Genomic DNA, 21,322 nt, shown 5'->3' with positions numbered 1-21,322 from the left:
TTATCGTGATAAAAAGTTCAATGAGTATTGTGCTTTGAATAGGATCAAGCATAAATTAACTGTTCCAAGAACACCACAACAAAATGGTGTTGTAGAGCGCATGAATAGAATTATCATTGAACGTGCTAGGAGCATGAGGTTACATGCTGGTTTACCCAAGCAGTTCTAGGAAGAGGTAGTGAATAGTACAGTTTATTTGATCAATTGTGATCCTTTATTTCTTTTGAATGAGGGGTTACTTGAGGAAGCTTGGAGTGGAAAGGAGGTTAGTATATCCCACATCAAAGTTTTGGTTATTCATCCTATGTTCATATTGATGCAGGATCTAGAAGTAAGGTTGATTCAAAATATATCAAGTGTACATTCATTGGATATGGCTTAGATGAATTTGACTACAAATTTTAAGATTATTAGAATTAAAAGTTCATCACAAGGATAAAAATGAGACTCTTGAAGATTCTTTTAAATATGTTGAATACGAGAATGATGATGATCAAGAAGATAAAGCTGATAAAGCACAGAGAGTACCTCAAACTCTTACTATTGAAATTAGGAGATATAACAGAATCTCAAGGCCAATATAAAGGTATTCTCCTTCTTTGTATTATCTATTGCTGACAGATAGTGGTGAACCATAGTGTTATGATAAAGCCATTCAAGTTGATGATTCAAAGAAGTTGGAGTAAGTCATGGATGACGAGATGCATTCACTTGAATTGAATCAGACTTGGGAGTTGACAGATGTTAACACCGGTTCATCCGGCGGGTTCAATTGAACCGACCGACCACCTTTTTTATTAACAACGGACAAGAGCGGGCGAACAAAAAGGGCGGAACATGATAGGAACGACTGAACTCGCTTGTGGAAGTTTTTGGAGAACTTTTTTTTTACCTTTTTTAGCAATACATCGTCTTTGGAGATAGGAATCATCAACTCTTCATTACTATCGCTAAAGAAGTGGAGATTAGGAAGAACGAGAGGAACGATCAAGGGAAAGATGGAAGAATGTTTGTTGAAATTTCTTTTCATTTTACTTATAAATTTTATCATTTACATCATTTAAAATCAATGATATTTTCATAAAGGGAAAAGGAAGGGATTGAAGCAAAGAGAAAGGATTTTGGGAGAGAGAAGGATTTAGGGATTTTGAGAAAATTCTCATTGTAAGTGAATTATCTATTGTATAACTTTATTTAAATTTTGTTATTTAAACACTTTTTCATGAAAGTTATTTTGTATGGATTTAGGGATTTTAGAAAGGGAGAGAACAAGTTGTAGAAGTTGGGTTCTTCAAGGAATTAAACAAGAAAGGAAATCTTGTGAGGTAAGTTTTGTAGAAGTAATTAAATGCCTATTGATATATTTAATTGATATTTAATATTAATTAAATTATTATATTCGTGTGAACAATTAAAGGTTTATAAAACTGGACGAATATTGGAAGAGGAAAATAAAGTGGGTAATTACAGTTATTTAAATTTTAATTATTTATTCCATTTTCATATTAAAAGAAAGATTTATATAATTGCTTTGCTCATTTTGAGGCTATTAGAAAGAAAGATTTATATAATTGCTTTGTTTATTTTGAGGCTATTAAGAATAAAGTTATGTAAATATCAAATGTATTCGATTATCCTTATAAAGTATATAGAGATGACATGAATATGTGAAAGAAAGTAAAAGAAATGGAAAAAAATTAGAAAGTAGTTATGCATATATATGATACTCTTATATTTTTAAAAAGTATACATACGAATGAATGTTATATAAATGAAATTCAAAATAAATGATAAAGGGAAAATGAAATGCATGCCAAACTTACAAGAGTTCACCCCGTATGGTACTGGCTCAGGAAGCAACATACCTGTGCACGTAAAAAAGAAAAGGTTATAGAAAAGTAAAAGGTTATAGAAAAGGAAAAGAAAAATGAAAATGAAAATGGTTGTACCTTTGTTAAATTTAGACGGTGTTCATGTACAAATAAAATAGGAAAAAGACTAAATATCAAAGCTTTATAAATGTTATAAAAAATGTGATATGATATGCATAAATGACTGAAATGAATGAAATAAAGATAAGGAAGGGAAACAAATAAAATATATATTAAATGTTATATGTATTATATATTTTATTTCATATCAATTGTTTTTAACAGTTACCCACTGAGTTTACCTTGTGAACTCATTCCATTAAATTTTGTTTCTGGTAACTTCTCAGAGATTAGAAATGGTTGGAAGGGAAGAATTTTTTCATAGGAGTCGACGTAACAATGAAAACATGTAAATTATGATAGTTGTAATTGTTAGCTCTGAAAATTGAAGTTAATAAATTTTATGGAATATCTTTGTTATAGTGGCTCTTCAGTTGATTTGAGAGATTTTATGTTAATACAGTCCGAATTTTAGTTTCCGCCTCGTTAAGTTGAGCATTTGGGCCGGGTAATGATAATAGAGCTACCATATGACAAGAAAACATTGCAGAAGAAGTGGGTTTAAAAGAACCTGATGGTAGTAAGCGTTACAAGGCTAGGTGTGAAACCCTTTAAACTTTCAAGATTTTTTTTGGTTAATCTAGATAAGTCCAAATCACAATCCGTCTTCTCCATAACATTTATAATGTCGTGTTTTAGCTTCCCTAAATTTTTCATAATTTTTGGGCATTGTCGAATTTTCTTAAGAAATCCGCACATATGGGTACAAATAGGAGTTTTGGGACCATTAGATGTCCATTTTACAAACCGATTGCACCATAATTTTCTAAATAAAATTTGTTAATTTATGAATATTTTTCTGTAATTTTTAGAATCCATAAAAAAATTCTATGAATTTTCTATTGAAAATTAATTATAATACTATTATTATATATTATTTAATAATAAAAAAATAAAATATCTAAAGAAATTAGACTTTATTAATGCCAGTTCACTATTTCGTTTTTCGTGAATATCCAAACAGAGATCGGTTTTAGAGAAACTTAGAGAAAGAGAAGTAGGAGGAGGAAAATCGGGTTTTGGGCAACTTCGGGCCGTTTTCGTCCGTCGACGTAGTTGGGAATGTTATTTGTCTCGAGGTAAGACACATTATGCCTATCTCAATTTTAAAAAAAGGTGCAAGTTTTGACAAAATATTTCGACTAAAATTTTGTATCCGTTAGTGAAAAACAGGGCTTTGCACCGGTAAAACTTTTTTCGCGTAACTTTTTATATGTTGTAGAGAGTACGATTATGCACATTTTGAATATTGTATGAAAAATTTTCACCGGGGGTTTTGAATTTTACTTGGTTTTTAGTTAATAGAAAATTATCAGGATGTTGAAAAAATAGTATTGCAGTATAACAAATGTCTTAAAACATTGTTTTACACAATCCCTGATAATTTGGTAATTTTATGAAAATATACATTTTTACTTAGTTGGATTTTCTGTTGTCTACCGTTATACAATACTGTGACATTTTGATACATGCTCAGTTACAGGGGTATATGGTCATAAGTAATGAAGAGCTGGTGTGTAGGCTCAGTAGTAGCTTATATGGTGTGAAGCAAGCACTAAGACAGTGATACAAGAGAAATGATAGGTTTATGTCAAATAATAGGTATACGAAGTGCCAGGCATAGGATACAGACAAATAGATTAAAAAAGCCAAAGGAGAATACTAAGGCAAGAAGAAATTTTCTCAATTCAAATTATAATAAGTCAACACCAAACAAATCTTAAAACAAACGGAAGTTAGACAAAAAATGAAAACTAAAAAGAACTACCCTCAAAACAACCAACTAGTGGTCACCTCACATGCATCGAAATAGTAGGAAAATATTAGTGCTCAAAGACATGCAAACTAGAGGTCCACCACAACAACTTGGGTCAACGTCCACCACAAACTCCTCCGGCAAGTTCTACCAAACTGGCCAACTAACACCTTCAAAAGCTTGAGAAGAAAGATACAAGTGAGGTGGAAACTTGTGGAGAGTAGGTAAGAAGCCTGAGACGAAGTCAAAGAGAGGAGAAGAAAAAGTGGATAAAGCTCTCAAGCTATCAAAGAAGAAAACCCTCAAGTTTAAATAATTTTCACTCACCAAAATCAGCTCTCAATTGCCTCAAAACAACATTTATTTATAGGAGAAGAGAGGGAGCTTAATAGCCCAAACAGCTGCCAACTCAATCCAATCGGAAAAGGGGAGGTGAAAGGCCAACAGGCATCCGAATGGAACATCACATATTGGGGCCGCGGGACACAACCAACGAAAGGATAGCGCCAGAGGGAAGGAACCCGGCACGCAGAGGAAACTAAGGGCCAAAACAGGGAAAATGAACTCAAACAACAGGGATAATGAGCTGAAAAATGCAACAGAAGCTCAACAGCCAGCGTTACTCAAACCTGCCATACCCGAAACAACCAAGCCACACCCAAGAAACTTGGGTCAAACCCAAATCAGCCTATAAACCATGGCACCAATGAAACTAGCACACCAAAGGCAATGCATGTCCAAGAGTACAACCTACACATGATCATTGGTTGCTTCCATCATAGGGTAAAAAAAAACATAAAGTTCAAATTACAATATAGTTCAAAATAAAAATTAAAAATGAAATTTGCATGCATCAATTCCTCCATAGTGGGAGAATCTCACTCCTGATGAGAATGCTTCAACTCTTTGATAGAGATCAGGATGACGATTTTTTAGCTCAATCGCATCCTTCCAAGGTGCAATCAGTCAACGGATGATCACTCCATTTAACCAGGAATCATTTGTGCTCTCCATGTCTGGTCTGAGTAGTACTGGTATCTAAAACATCTTCAATCTGATCATCCTTACTCAAAATGGAACTGGTGACTGGTACTGTCTCTACATCCACAAAATCAGCTAGATTTCCTTCATACAAAATAAGGTCAGCAACATTAAATATAGGAGAAGTTCCAACAGAGATAGGAAGATCCATAAGGTAGGCATTTGTGCCCAATTTTCACCGTATACAAAAAGGTCCAAATTTCTTCCGGCTTTGCTTGCCAAAAGTACCAACAGGAAAACACTGACGACGAAAATAGGCCATAACTAAGTCTCCCTCTTTGAAATAACACTCTCTTCGGTGTTTGTCAGTGGCAGATTTGTATTTAACATTTGCCATATGGAGCTTTTTGAGGACTTGTTAGGTTGATTTAAGTGATTAACAGTTTCTGTGGCTTCAGCGCTGATTTTGTTAGGTAAGGGTAAACAACTTCTATCCAAAATGTGAGGAATAGACTGGCCATAAATAATTTCAAAAGAGGTTTTTCCAGTGGATCGATTAACAGAATTGTTATAAGCAAACTCAGCTTGGGGTAGAATCAAATCCCATTTGGAAGGTTTTTCTCCAGCAATACATCTAAGTAAATTCCCTGAATTTCGGTTGACAACTTCAGTTTGTCCATCGGTTTGTGGGTGATAAGCACTACTAAATTGAAGAGTATTTCCCAACTTAGCCCAAAGTGTTCTCCAAAAATGGCTTAAAAATCTAGTGTCCCTATCAGATGTAAATGTTCGGAATATGCAATGAAGATGCACAATTTCTTTAAAAAACATATTAGCAACATGTGAAGCATCAGAAGGGTTTTTACATGGAATGAAATGTATCGTTTTACTAAATCGGTCAACAATAACAAACACATAATCAAAATTTAGTGCAGTAACAGGCAACCCTAAAACAAAATTTATAGAGATATCTTCCCAGGGTTTATTTGGAACTGGAAGGGGAGTATGTAAGCTAGTGTTCTGAGTTATTCCTTTAAAAGATTGATATATTTTACATTGTTTTATATGTTTAGCAATTTGTTTTCTCATGTGGGGCTAGAAATATTTCTCCTCAACTAAAGCAATAGTCTTCCCTTGGCCAAAATGCCCACTTAGACCCTCGCTATGAAGTTCTTGCACAAATTGTTCTCGCAAAGAATTTTTTGTGATACAGAGCTTCGTACCTTTGAACAAAAATCCTTGTTGAATGATAAGCTGGGCAAATTGATCAGTTCCTGATATGAGATAGTATTCTCAAATATCTTTAAAGTCTGGATCATTAGCATAAGTTTATTTTAAGAAATCAAAGGATGTTATGGTTGGGTACATAGTTACCAAAAGATAAGATTGTCTACTTAAAGCGTCAACCACTTTATTTAACACTCTAGTTTTATGTTTAATATGAAAGGAATATTCTTGCAGAAAAGAAATCCACTTAGGATGTATTTTGTTTAAATTCTTTTGGGAACCTAATTATCACAGGGCTTCATGATCAGTGTTTAAAACAAACTCTCTGAATAAGATAACATCTCCAAAATTTCAAAGCTAGGACGATTGCAGAAAATTCCAAATCGTATGTTGAATATCTAGACCGAGAATCGTTTAATTTTTTCACTAAAATATGCAATGGGTTTACCTTCCTGGCTAAGCATAGCTTCTATCCCAATGTGTGAAACATCGTAGTCAACTTCAAAGATTTTATCTAAGTCTGGTAAACTAAGAATGGAAGCTTGATTCATTTTTGCTTTGATTAATTGGAAGGCTTGTTCAGCTTCAGGTGTCCATTTACAATTCCTTTTTTTCAAGTCAGTGATAAGTGCAATTAAAGTGCTGAATTTTTTTATGAACCTACGATAAAAAGATGCTAGGCCGTGAAATCCTCTTACCTCACTGATATTCTTTGGGTTCGGCCAGCTTTGGATCGCTTCAATCTTAACTGGGTCAGCCTTAATTCCTTCAACAGACACAATATATCCTAAAAAGGTTAAGCTTTGAGTCATGAAAGAACATTTCTTCATATTGATGTATAGTTTTTGCTTTCTTAAAGTTTGTAGGATTTGCTTCACATGTTTAAGATGCTCAATAGGATGAGTGTTGTAAATCAGGATATCGTTAAAATACACAACCACAAATTTTCCTATGAAAGGTCTTAAGACATGATTTATCGTTCTTATAAATGTACTAGGAGCATTAGATAACCCAAAAGGCATGACTAGCCATTCATACATACATTTTTTTGTTTTGAACTCTGTTTTCCATTCATCGCAGGTCTAATCCTAATTTGATGATACCCACTTCGCAAATCAATTTTAAAAAAGATTTTCGCACCACTAAGCATATTCAACATATCATTAAGCCTAGGTATAGGAAACCTATATTTAATGGTTATCTTGTTTATGACATGGCTATCCACACACATTTTTCAGGTTCCATCCTTTTTGTGTAAGCAAAGTAGGCACAATGCATGGTTATCTTGTTTAGTCACTTGCTTATGTAGTTTCTCATGTTTAGGAAGACTCATTCGATAATGAGGAAGATTAGATAATGTTGCTTCAGGGATTAAGTCAATGTGGTGTTGGATATATCTCATTGGGGGTAAAGCTTTTGACAGTTTTTTAGGGGTTATGTCAGAAAACTCGTCAAATAATGGTCGTATTACTTTGGGAATTTGAGTGGTTTGTTCAGACTCTTTTCCTAACACCAAATATGTTATCTCAGATTGTTTTAGCTCATTCGTGTTAAGGAGTAATTCATGTGTGTTTGCTTTTGTTGTTTTGGTATTCTTGGCAGGTGGGTCAGGAATGTGCTTTTGAGGGTACATAGTGAATTCCTTATTGTTTTGAGAGAGAGAGTGAGTTCTTTTCCCCATTGTGAATAGTTTTATGATCAATTTGCCAGGGACGACCCAATAAAATATGATAGACTTCAAGAGGCATGATGTTACAAACAATATGATCTTTATAAGAACTTCCAATTGACATGTTAACAATGCATTGCTTCGTGAAAGGAACTTCACCTCCTTTAAACCAAGAGATTTTGTAGGGTTTAGCAAGTGGTTTTGTTTTTAGATTAAGTTTATCTACCATTAGTTGTGAGACAAAATTACTGGAACTACTATTATCAATCATCAAAGTGTAGAGTTTTCCTTCAACAGTGCAAGTGGTTCGAAAGATGTTTCTCCTATGTAATTTATCTCCATTTTCAACTTTAGTAGTTAGGACTCGTCAGTTACTAAGAATTGGTCGCCTTGGTCGCCTTCTATGTCAATTCTTTCTACCTTATTCTTTTTTTGGTTTAGTTTCATTTTCTTCTTCCTCTACTTCTAATTCCTCATCATTCTCAATGTAATTTGTTCTAGGAGGGTTCTTTTTTCTACAAGCAATTGAAAGATATCCGTATAGCTCGCATTTGTAACATGGTCCAATAAGCTTGGGTGGTTTAGTCTGTTTGGGTCCCATCAATCCCTTTCCTTTATTTAAGGTTTGAGTTTCAGATGTTTTTATTCGCACATTAGATGTTCCAATAAAAGATTGTGTAGATTGGATTTTAATCCCCTAGTTGGTCAACGCTTAATAATTTTGGATGCGGATGCCTTATTATTACTTCTTTGTTGTTGCTTTTCTTAGATAAGCTTCGTCGAGTTAGATTACATGATGTGGACTTAATTGATATTGAATAGCCCATTTCAACCCATTAATGTATCTAGTGACAGTTCGTTCTTCAGATTCATCTAGATCGTTTCGGATTGAAGTTTATAAAAAGTTTCAGTGTATTCTTCAGCTGTTTGGTTTCCTTGACGAATATTGTTAAATTCTTGGAAGAAAATTCGTGAGTGATCAGAAGGCAAAAATTTTTCCCTCATTTTTTCTTTCATCCTATCCTAGGTTTGAATTTGATCCTTCCATCATCTTAGCCTATTATATTGAAGATTTTTCCACCAAGTTAAAGTCTGACATGCGAGTTTTAAGCTAACAAATTTAACTTTTTTATTATCAGGGATTTATTTTCATTCAAAAAATTATTCTATTTTTACTATCTATTCAATGAATTGTTCAGGTTGTAACTTTCCTTCAAAATCATGAACGTCAATTTTTATCCCATGATCCCAATTCCTATGACGTTTATTTTGATTTATAGGGATTTCTTCTTCAGCTTCAGAATTTTGAGCATTAGCATTGTTGACATTCAAATTTGCCAGTGCGTTTGCAATATTGTTCAATTGTTGTTGTAAGTTTGCAAATTGTTGCATTATTTAATGCCAATCCCCTTGGTTGTTTTGATTAGTCATTTTGTTTCAAGAAAAAACTCAAACACCAACCTAGGATATACTAACCTAGGCTCTGATACCAAACTTGATGCAGATAAATAGATTGAAAAAGCCAAAGGAGAACACTAAGGCAAGAAGAACTTTTCTCAATTCAAATTATAGTAAGCCAACACCAAGCAAATCTTAAAACAAATGGAAGTTAGACAAAAAATGAAAACTAAAAAAAAAATTACTCTCAGAACAACCAACTAGTGGTCACCTCACATGCATCGAAATAGTAGGAAAAGATTAGTGCTCAAAGACATGTAAACTAGAGGTCCACCACAGCAACTTGGGCCAACGTCCAACACAAAATCCCATGGAAAATGCTACCAAACCGGTCAACTAACACCTTCAAAAGCTTGAGAAGAAAGATGCAAGTGGGATGGAAATTTGTGGAGAGTAGGTAAGAAGCCCGAGAAGTCAAAGAGAGGAAAATAGAAAGTGGATAAAGCTAGTAAGCTATCTAAAAAGAAAACCTTCATGTTTAAGTAATTTTCACTCACCAAAATCAGCTCTCAAATGCCTCAAAACAATCTCTATTTATAGGAGAAAAGAGGGAGCTAAACAGCCCAAACAGCCGCCAACTCAATCCAATCGGAAAAGGGGAGGCAAAAGGCCAATAGATAGCCGGATGGAGCAGCACACGAAGGGGCCACTGGACAGCCAACGAACGGACAACGCCTGGGGGAAGGAATCGGGCAGGCAGAGGAAACGATGGGCCAAAATAGGAAAAGTGAACCCGAACAACAGAAATAATAAACTGAAAAGGGAAACAAAAGCTCAACAGCCATCATTACTCAAACCTACCTACCCGAAACAACCAAGCCACACCCAATAAACGGGTCAAACCCAAGTCAACCCACAAACCATGGCATCAAAGAAACTAGCACACCTAAGGCAATGCATGTCCAAGAGCACAACCTACACAACATCATTGTTTGCCTTCCATCATAGGGTAGAAAAAAAATAAAACAAAAAACACATAAAATTCAAATTACAATATAATTCAAAATAAAAATTAAGAATGAAATTTGCATGCATCAGCATACCACCGTTATTTTTTCAAATATTTTGATAATTATTATATTATTCTGCTTTTGTATGTGGATGACATGCTGGTTGCAGGGTCAAATATGGAGAAAATAAAATATCTCAAGAACAATTATCAAAGGAATTTGAAAAGAAAGATGTGGGTCTAGCAAATAAAATTCTGGGTATGAGAATCAATAGAGATAAAAGTTTAGGTATGTTGAAGTTGTCTCAGGTAGAGTATGTTGAACATGCTTTGGAGATTCAACATGAGTGAGGCAAAGCCAGTTTGCACTCCCTTGGGTAGTCACTTTCAGTTATCCAAGGATCAATCTCCTAAATCTAAAGCAGAGGAAGAACAGATGAAGAAGACTCCATATGCTTTAGCAGTTGGAAGTTTGATGTATGTTATGATATGCACAAAATCTGATATAGCATATTGCAGTGGGTGTAGTAAGCAAATTTATGAGAAATCTAGACAAACTTCATTGGGAGACGATTAAGTGGACTCTTAGAAACTTGAGAGGATCAATCAACAAAGCTCTTTGCTTTGGTGGTGCTGGCATTGATCTTCAGGGTTATGTAAATACTGACCTTGTTGGTGATCTTGATGGCATGGGAAGCACAAATGATTATATCTTCACTTTGAGAAAGTCTGCAGTCAGTTGGGGTTTCAAGTTATAAAAGATTATTGCACTCTCAACCATAGAAGCGTAGTACATTGCTATCACAGAGGCTAGCAAGGAGATGATTTGGTTGTAAAGTTTCTTGATAGAACTTGTTAAGGGGCATAGGAATGGGAAGCTACATAGTGACTATATGAGTGTTATACATCTAGCCAAGATTGCTGCATTCCTTGCTAGGACGGAGCACATCCAACTTCGGTATCATTTCATCAGGTCGCTTTTGGAAGATGGTCAATTACCTTTGGAGAAAATACATACGACTGAGAATCCTGCAGACATGCTGCGAAGACGGTGACAGTTGAAAAACTAAAGCTATGTGTAGCTTTAGTTGGTCTTCATTGAGGATGAGAGCAGGGGTGAGCCACACTACCAGTACTCTGATTATTGGTGTTACATATTTGGAGAAGGATTGATTACAATCAATTCCAAGTGGCAGATGGTTATGTGTGGAATCTGATTGTGTTGATCAATCTAGTTATTATGTTGTCTCGGACCTTAAAGTTTGTCTTGTACATTGGGGGTGCGAGGGGTTTACCCCCTATTTGGGTTCGGGTGTTTTGCATACCCGAGTGCCACGGTGCTGCCTACGCAAGCTCCCAACGCTTCAAACTGGCTCCATAGCATTACGAGATGGACCAGATGATTTTTTTTTTCTCATTTTTAGTTAGGGCAAGTGTGAGAACAGTGCATGTGAGAAGAGAAGCAATGAGAGAGTGATAGAGAAGAGATATCTGTACTTATTTCTCTCAATTTTCATAGTGGATTTCTTGGTTTGCTCCACGATTTTTTTCTCTATTTTGCGGTTTCACATGTTAAATCCTGGTGTCCTTTACTTTTTCATTGGTTTTACTTTCTTACTTGTTTTGTCATTGTGGTATTTACCCATTCTCAATCTCCATCATCCTCCAACAATTATCAACATGAAAATAGTTTAATGGTGATTACAATGCAATAAAATTATTCAAATTATGTGCAAAATATCAAGTATCGCGTTGAATTCTAAATTTTTGACCAGCATGCATATCATAGTTGTTTATACCTATGATGCACGGACATGGACATGGTGATACGGACACGACACAAACACGGCACACAACCATCAGAAAAATATAGGACACGGGTATGACTTGAACACGACATTATAATTTTTAAATAGTGTATATAAATTGATATAACATCATATTATAAATGGAAAATAATAATAAATCAATGTCATATTTACTTGTCTTTCTTATAATATGAAATGTCTAGTATAAAATATCAACCATAAAGATATAAGCAAAAAATTATTTAGTATAACATCAAACTTCAGCTACTCATTTAAAGGAATAATATGATTCGTGCTACAAAAAAGAGAACTAAAACTCAATACAAAATATGAATAGATTAATGCTACAACATTCAAATATACACTTTTGCTTAGACTAAAACTCAATACCTAATCTAACCTATTCGTTAGAGCACCAATTGATCTCTTAAATTGAAATTATATTTGTAGAACTTGCATACAAAAAAGAGAACTAAAATAAATTTTTTGTGATTTTGAGATTAAGATATTCACAAGTTGAAACTTTACCCAAATAGGAATGTCATGCTCTCAAATTTTCATAAGAATACACGAAGAGTTGAAAATAGATATACACATAAAGCCGGCAATTTCAAAAAAATATGGCATATTTTTTAGAGAAAAAGTGAAAACAAAAAAAAATCAAATTAATTGGTAAGGTATAGTTTGCTCACTTGCTTACGGAAATAAAGAAGCTGACAATTTATTCTCTAATCGAACGTATCTTTCTCACTCCCCCTCCTTTGGCTTCAACAGTGCAAACACAAGAGTCGAAACCCTTCAATGCCCTTCGTAATTGCCAAAAATGGTGAAGATGAATGAGTGAAGAGAACGGCGATAAAACAGGTGTAGTCAGACGTACCTAGCTTAAAATAGAGCTGTAGCCTGCTCAGCTGGGTTCGCCTCGTCGCAAAAATGATGAAGAGTCGAAGAGGACTAATGAAGAAGACGAGAAAATGAGGAGGTTTCGGGCTTCAATCGTGTGCTCTCTTCGCTCGATCGGCTCACCTGGTCGCGTGAACGAAGAAGATGAGGGTGAGCGATGGTGTAAAGTGAAACCCTAAGGCTTACAGGAAGTCGTGCACATATTCATGGATATACAATTCGAATGGTCCCTAAACACCTTTTATTTAATTAAAAATTTATGAAAATATATAAATTTATAATTTAAATAAATTTAATTATCAAATATTAGGACTCGTGTAATAATTTGATTTTTTTGAAATGATTTTTTAAAATGAAAAATCTCAATTTCAGCATCGTGTCTTGTCGAAGAAGAGAGAATGTTGTTTGGTGTTTTTTCATCCATCAATTTTGTTCAGATATTTCTTCTATTTGTTGTAAGGAACTTAAATCTCATTTTAATTTTCAATGCTTTTAATTTTGATTATTATATAAATTTTCTTGTATTGAACATAATTGATTATTTACTACCGTATTTTAATTGTGACATTTGCATAAGCAAGAAAGGCTGGCTGTTAACACTATAAAATGGTTGACTATTAAAACATAATATCATGCCCAGGAGGGTGGTCCGATGGGCTTTTATTGAAAGCTGATTTGTGGTGCTATCCCGGTTTTAGTCTGTAATAGATGATTGATTATGCTGATTGGAAGAGAGTGATGACTCTTTATTGATTTAATGAAGCCACATGTAATGATAATTGATTAATTGGATAAGTGATAATTGATATGACTGATGACCAATTTGGATTCAGTTGGGGTAAAAGATGTTAAAAATATCACATTAAAGTCGTATGTTCTCCCTTGCTAAATCATATATTTATAGTACTAATGATATTAACAGATACATTAATATCATTGACAATATTGGATGCATTGATAATATATAAACAGATGATGCATATGAATATATAATATAAATTCCTTTAGCGATTTATGAATTATTTTTTGCACCGTTATTTTACTAATTTATTAAATTTTATACCAATTATTAATTTTTTGATTCATTGTAGTGGTTCCCTACTTTTATTATTGATTATTTTAATTTTTATTGATAATATTTGGTTTTTAATTATATTGACTGCTATTGATTATATTAGACTGAGTATTTCATATTAATTCTTAGTCCTTGCATTGAAAGTTTTAGTGAGTTTTGAATTATTGTTGGATTTTTGAGCTCATTATATAGATTTTTAATGATTTCAGATCAAGGAATATGTCATGACCAATTGGAGGTGAGATTGTAAGAAGATATTATGTTTTTTTTTTTTTTTTTTTTTGTATTTTTTTTTATTCTTTTGTAGTCAGGATTTTATGATAGATTAATGATTGTAGTGATCTCTTAGCTAGTGTAAATGATATTTTGGTGAATGAATAGTAAAATATCTTGATGTATATGATATTAGTTATTTTTTTAATAAGACACAATGGAGAAAAAGGATTCATTTAGCCGACCCCAAGTAGTGGGATAAAGGCTTGATGTTGTTGTTGTATTGTTTATATTGATGACTTATATAAATTCTAGTATATTCTTAAAATGATAAATAGATAATTTTCCAATTTTAGCTCTGTAGTGTTACAACACGCACATTTGCCCGTTTTAATTTAAATATTATTTTAATTTGGCACGGTTCTTTGTTGGACACGTCCTAGCAGTGTCAGGAGCGTGCCTATATCCGATACGTGTCCGACGCTGCATTCTCTCTCATGGAGTGTCGGTGCATCCTAGGTTTATGCACTAGAAACGACTCAAATTATTTATATATGTTATGCTACATAGTCGGGTAGCTTGGAATAGTAGGAAGTTTCTCACCAAATTAATGAGAGTACCAGGAGATGCAACCGTCGATGTACTTAGGCCTAAATAGTCATCGTGTTAACATGTGTATGTTATTGAAAATCTCATCCATCAAACAGACAAGCATAGCTTATTAAAATATTTGTTTTAAGGTATTATAACAAAGATTTATACCCAATAACAAAGATTTTATGAACATTATACTTAATGTTTTGTTCGTTTCATCTTAGTTTATTATGATTTGTAGGGTTAATATTTATTCCATGTCAATCAAACAATGCTAATGTAAACCATATTATATAATCACATGGTTCATTTTATCATTATTTAGGCCATGTGACAGTTATCATGATAAAGTCAATTACACTATGATATTTTAATATGAGTTTAAAATCTCTATGAATATGTAAGGCATTGATGGAAATCATTAAGTATACAAGTAAGCGTTTAATTTAGTATGCCTTCCGAAAATTTAACTTAAACTTATAACATCTCTGTTAATCTTCCAAAATAGGGAGAGGCTGGGGCACAAATATTCGGAGCCGACAAATTGCTCATATAATGATTTGATTGGAAATATTTAGCTTTTCCTAGTATTATTAAATACTTAAATGTTGTAATAATCCTTATAGGTAATCTTCATTTTATCAACACGATTTACTCGAAAAAATATGGATTCTAACCATAGGAATGACTTCACACCATATGTGTTCTTCATGGCTAGCAAATTTAATTGGAATCAAGCACCTATAGGGCTGTAAATGAACCGAGCCGAGCCGAGTATGTGAGTGTTCTTGTTTGTGTTCATTTAATATCAGCTTGTTCATGTTTGGTTCATGTTTGTTCGAGCTTTAGCATTTGTGTTCATGTTTGGTTCGTTTAAATTAAGGACTGTTCATGTTCGGTTCATGTTCATTCGTTTAGTGTTTATCGAGCTTGTTCGCGAACATATTTAACGAATTTTTTTTAACTATCAAACAAACACGTTCATGAACATATCTATGAACAAACACATTTATAATAAAAGTAATTACTTATGTAACAAAGGTAATTATTATTTATATTTATTAATTATATAGTCAAATATTAATTAATTTTATCGAGCTTATTAACGAGTTCAAAATCGAACACGAATCGAGCTTCTTATCGAGCTTAATGTCGAGCTTGTTCACGAACTTCAAATGATGCTGTTCGCGAACATAGATGAGCCGAACACATTAGTGTTCAAGTTTGTTTATTTAAGAATCGAGTATTTAAAATATTGTTCAAGTTTGTTTGTTTAGTTAATTAAACGATCGCAAACGAGCTTTAATCGAACCGAACAACGAGTAGCTCGTCGAACGTTTGGTTCTCTTGCAGCCCTAAGCACCTAGATGTCACGGAATCAAAGTTTAAAACTGAGCAATTGGGTGTTAAGCTGGTTTTCTTTTGTGAGGCAAGGCGTAAGCTTCAAGGCGTGAGGCATACAGAAGCTTCAAAACTTAAAAATTGTGTAAAGTAAAAATAAAAATTAAAAGTGATTTTTTTATATAATATACAAATAATATGTTAAAGAATGTCATATTAACTTTCTATTGAACTATGTAAGTAATAAATTTAGATATATATGAAATAAAAAATTGCACAAAAAGTGATAAGTAATAAATTATGTGAAATATATTACAGAAGAAAACAACATAAAAATATGAATTGCATAACCTGGGTTGATTTCCTGAGTTTGTATATTTTATACGGGACTCCTTCCCCTGCATAAATAAACATCAATTATTGGTATCTGCAAATTACTCCAAAGAGATAAATTAAGAGAGGAGAAGAGAAGAGATATAAAGAAATAATTATGTAAAAATAATCTTGAAAAATATTTGCTATTGGGTTAAATGCACTTTAATGGTGTGGCTGGTCCCCAAAAATTTTCCCTCGGATCCCGATGTCTGCTTTTTGGGTGTTTATTTTGGAGCTTGTTTGGTACTTGCAATTGCAAATTCTTTTGTAGTTTGAATATGTATTATTGTCTTGTTGATATGATAGATGTGCATTATCCCAAATGATTTCCTTATGGAACCTTTTTCAGGCAAATGAATTTTCTTCTCGGCTTCAAAAAGTCGCCAATGGTGGTACTGCTGTCCGTGATTTGTCAGCCTCAAGATTTTGGTTAAACTGATCATTTAACGATTTAGAGAGAATTATCATCTGCTTACTTCACCAAAGCTTGACCAGATAAATGCAAGTTTAACAGTCTTAAAATTTAATTTCTCAGTCCTTCATGCTTAGTTCCTGTCATGATTTTGGAAGTCTTAGATTTCAGAATGACATCTTGCGGACTCGTGGAAACTAGAAAAGCTCTGTGCCGTCACTACGAGCTATCTATCTACACTTTACTCGTCGTCTATCCAAACTCCTAATCTTAACAATTTTTTTTTTTAATGTATGAATGCTTCTGGATTTTGTAACTAAAATGTGCTGAAATGTAGTCTTTCTAATCGTCATTAGTCGTTATGAGGGAACTAATGTAAATGAGGTTTGCTTGCTAAGTGAGTGCTTGATGGCTACACCCGTTTGGCATATTGCCTTGTGATGCCAGCAAACTATACAGATGAAAAAAATTATCTGAGAAGCTTCTGACAGCGTTAAATCAGGAAAGATTCATTGTGCCACGGGTTCTTAATATATTATAATTTTTTTTATTTAAGTTGTATATTAAAATTATTTCCAGTTTTAATTCATTTGTTTTGCATATTGAATACTGTCATAAACGTTGTGTAAGTTACTTTTTTTTTTAGTAAAAATATTATGAATTTGTGTTTCTTAGAATAAACATGTAGGTAGAAAATTTACTTCGTTTTAAACCAAAATTTGATATAGAATTAGATTTATTAAATATATTTTGTAGGAGAAATTTTTGTGGAAATCAATGAAAGGGAAAATAATGTGATTTAGCTTAGCTGAAATGTAATGAAACATGAACCATCGGGAGCTGGGAATCTGAAGGGTTCGGGTTGAAAAGGAATATCGGATTGGTTTGGATGTCGGCTGACGACGGGAATCTATTGTGGCGGAGAGCCACCGGTTAATGACTTGAATCATATTTTTTCGAGTGGTTGATGTGATCATTTTCTTTTTGTTGATATTTTGCTTAGAATGTGTACACATAAATCTATTTATGTATTAAAGAAGGGGGTTTTGTTCTGTTTTCGTTTTTTAGTCTACTAAATTAAGGCTAAAATTGAATGGATTGAATCACTTACTCTTTTATTAAGAAAAAAATGGTTGGATGATTCAACCTCGTGGGCTTGATTAGCTCACTTGAGCTATAGGCTTCGCTCGTGTGGCAAAATTGGCAGTTGACATGGGCATCACTAGTGAAGTTTTACAGAAAGTAGACAGTACTTTTTTGAGGTTCTCAAAATTATGTGTTCATGTTGCCTAGTACAATTTTAAGGTTGCTTAATCTTATTATTAAACTGCTTGGCTTTTTTTTTAGAACAATTCAATGCCCTAAATTAATATTGTTAAATTGGATCGGACAATAAATCAAAAAAAGAGGCTCACCATAAAAGAATTGTTGTTTGATTGGAGTTATAGTTGAATCGGATGATGTAACAAATATTAATTTTATTAAAAAAAATTTAAAAATATTATATTATAATGATGTTATGATATAAAATATATGTTAAAAATTAAGTAGAGTTAATAATTATGAAGCATAAAATTTATACAATTGATTTTAAAATTAAAAATATAATCTGTTTCAGCAATTGAGCTCTTTTTCATGATACTAAATAGTAATTATAATTTTTGCACCAAAGCTTCTCGTCTTTTTTCTTTAATGGGTGGAAATCTAAAAATATGATGGCAAAATGAGAATTAATAGCAACACTTTAGCATGAAAAAAATAAACAAAAATTATAAAGATGCATATATACTAAAAAAACTTTTGAAGATAATGGAAGCTCATATCTATGAAACAAAGATAAAATAAACAATAATTTTCAATTAATTGTCTTAACAGTTCAAGCTTCAAACATATTTAAAAAAAAAAAACAAAGAATGGTTGAAAGGGAGTTCAATAGATGCATAAAGTTGCTGGATAAATTGCATAAATAATTTCCTATCAATGAAAAATTGCACAAGTCTAGTCTCCCTTTCCCCACAAGGCCACAAATATGAATGAACAAACCATTTAAAACAGCTTCAAAGTCCAACAAAGCAAATGTAGACAACATTAAAGAACTTATTCTGATAAAAGCCCCATTCTATGAATAAATACATTATCCCATTACACCTATAACATGAATTTATGTAATCCATAATAAAAGAAAGTTGCATAAAATAAGAATAGGGATTGAATGTAGAAGCACGATTTAGCATATCTTCTGTCTTACACAACTATTTGACGAATTTCAGAAACACCTTTGAGGCTTTGACACTACGAGCGATAGCCTTCGAAAGCTTAGGATAGAGTATCGGGAGAGGAACAAAGACATAAAACGTATTTTGGGAGAGAAATTTGAGCATGTGTTTCTCCTCTTAGTGCACTCGTTTAACGGATTACATTTTCCTAAAAAAATTCACTCATCCAATCTTCAACGGATGGCAGTGATTCACATAAATAAAGAACAAGGATATTCTTCTAAAACAGCCAAGTTAAGCGATTCTATGCTTCAACCAGAAAAATAGCCGATTTTTCCCTGGTTTGAGTGATAAATAGTTTTCATTAAGTAACCGGACCGGCCGGCTGATCGATTTCTGGTTAAACCAGCCGATCCGATCTGATTTTTAAAACCAATGCATAAATTTTGATTACAATGTTGCCATAAATTGAGTTCCATCGGAGTCATAGTAATTTTAGAAGTATATTGATTAAATGTTTTAACTTTTATTAATTTAATTTGTATTCTTGTTTTTTGCTTGAAATCAAATTCAAAATAGTTTGCTCAAGAATTTGAGATATTTTGAAATAGTTTCTTTCAGGTAAGATTTATTTTTAACACCACAATTATCAAATATTTAAATATTTTATTTTGTTATTTGAATTTTGTAAGCTCTATTAATATATTTCCCGAGGCAATGACGTGCAAATTAAAGAAATTAACACGCAACGTTGCCCAAATTACATCCATCGCAAAACAGAATTTGTTTGTTGCGTCCGGAGCATCGACAATACCTAAGATCAACTATAATTTTGCCCAATGGAAATCACACATGCAAATCGGCACAAGTTTCGAGGCGATCTCGTGCAAATTGAGGGAATCACGCATAAACCGAGGCGATTTTAAGTATTTGACCCATTTCTACAGTTGTGGAATTTAATAATAATGGTAATAACATAGTATCACTATTATTTATTAAATTGATCAATTGATGAAATTTAAAGTAATGAAATTAAGATCAGAAGAAGTACAGAGGGATGATTGGATCTTTACTTTATCTGACTGCTAGCCTACCTGATATAATATTTAGAATTTATCTTTGTGCTAGATTTCAAGCTGACCCTAAGGAATCCCATTTGACTACAGTTAAGAGAATTCTTAGATAACTTTAAGAGACCCAAAATATAGGAATCTGGTACCCTAAGCACAACACTTCCTTTGAGATTATTATATATTCTGATTCTAATTTTGTAGGATGTAAAGTGGATAAAAAAAGCAATTTTTGAACTTGTTAATTCATAGGATAGTATTTAGTCTCCTGGTCTAGCAGAAAGCAAAACTCTGTTGCTCTTTTCACTACTGAAGCTAAGTACATTACTTTAGGAAGTTGTGTGGCCCAATTCCTTTGGCTAAAATAGCTAGTACTGGGTTTAGGATTACCTGTATGCACCATATTTGTTCTTTGTGACAATACTAGTGCCATCTGTATTTCTAAGAATCCTATCCAACATTCAAGGACTAAGCACATTGACATTAGACATCACTTTATTAGAGATAATGTGACTAAGGGAGATATTGAGTTACATCATATGGCGACTGAGAATCAACTGGCTGACATTTTTACTAAACTAGTGGCCTTCGATACTTTCAGTACTTTAAGGACCAGATTGGGTGTGATTGACATTAATACATGAACTTGATTTCTACTGATGTTTTTTATGCTGATTACTTTGCTGCATTTTTCTAGTTTTTTTGTTGTTTATTTCTAGTTATTTTTTATTTTGTTCTTGGTACTTTAGTTCTTCATATGTCTTGCTTTATTTTTCCTTTTCAAATCATTACTAAATTGATATCTTATGCCCTATTTTTTTATTTTGAAAATTGGGAGTTAATGTTTTACATCTCTTAAATAAAGGGTAAAAACATCGTTGATTGTGTCCCTCTCTCTAACCTATTTTGGTGGTAAAAATTTCTTTTCTATCCAAAACCCTATCTCAAATTAATAATTAGATTTTGCAATTGAGATCTTTTCTACCATGCTACAGTAATCTAACTTATATAATAATAGTCAAAGTTTTTATGTTACTTCAAGATTTCTCATTTTCCTGTAAATGAATCTCTCACATGATTTTTGATTCTGTTTTGTGGATTATTCTTCCTTATTTTAGAGAGTGGGTTTTTCTTCTCTAATATATGGAAGATATACTCACAAATAAGGATATTTAAGAGTCTTTGTAAAAGAATCTAGCTTGCAAAAATAATGAAAAAAAATGGCCAATGATGCCAAAAAAAACAAAATGTGCACAATGATTCCAAATTGATATATATATATAT

The 21,322-nt window shown here is 32.9% G+C and overlaps 1 protein-coding gene across 1 annotated transcript in view; it reads left to right on the top strand.

Moving 5' to 3' along the window:
• The window catches only part of LOC110095655 (nuclear pore complex protein NUP62-like), a 39,789-nt gene extending 22,452 nt beyond the window's left edge, over nucleotides 1–17,337 (top strand). Inside the window, exon 5 of the mRNA XM_020821276.2 lies at nucleotides 16,690–17,337. Within this exon, the coding sequence (XP_020676935.1) occupies nucleotides 16,690–16,779 (90 nt within the window). The 3' untranslated portion in view covers nucleotides 16,780–17,337. The remainder of the gene's footprint in view (nucleotides 1–16,689) is intronic.
• Nucleotides 17,338–21,322: the final 3,985 nt, after the last annotated feature.

The sequence above is a fragment of the Dendrobium catenatum genome, unplaced genomic scaffold (assembly GCF_001605985.2).
Source record: "Dendrobium catenatum unplaced genomic scaffold, ASM160598v2 fragScaff_scaffold_865, whole genome shotgun sequence".
NCBI lineage: Eukaryota > Viridiplantae > Streptophyta > Magnoliopsida > Asparagales > Orchidaceae > Dendrobium > Dendrobium catenatum.
Note: the sequence above shows the minus strand (reverse complement) of the source record. Positions and strands in the feature narration are given on the sequence as shown.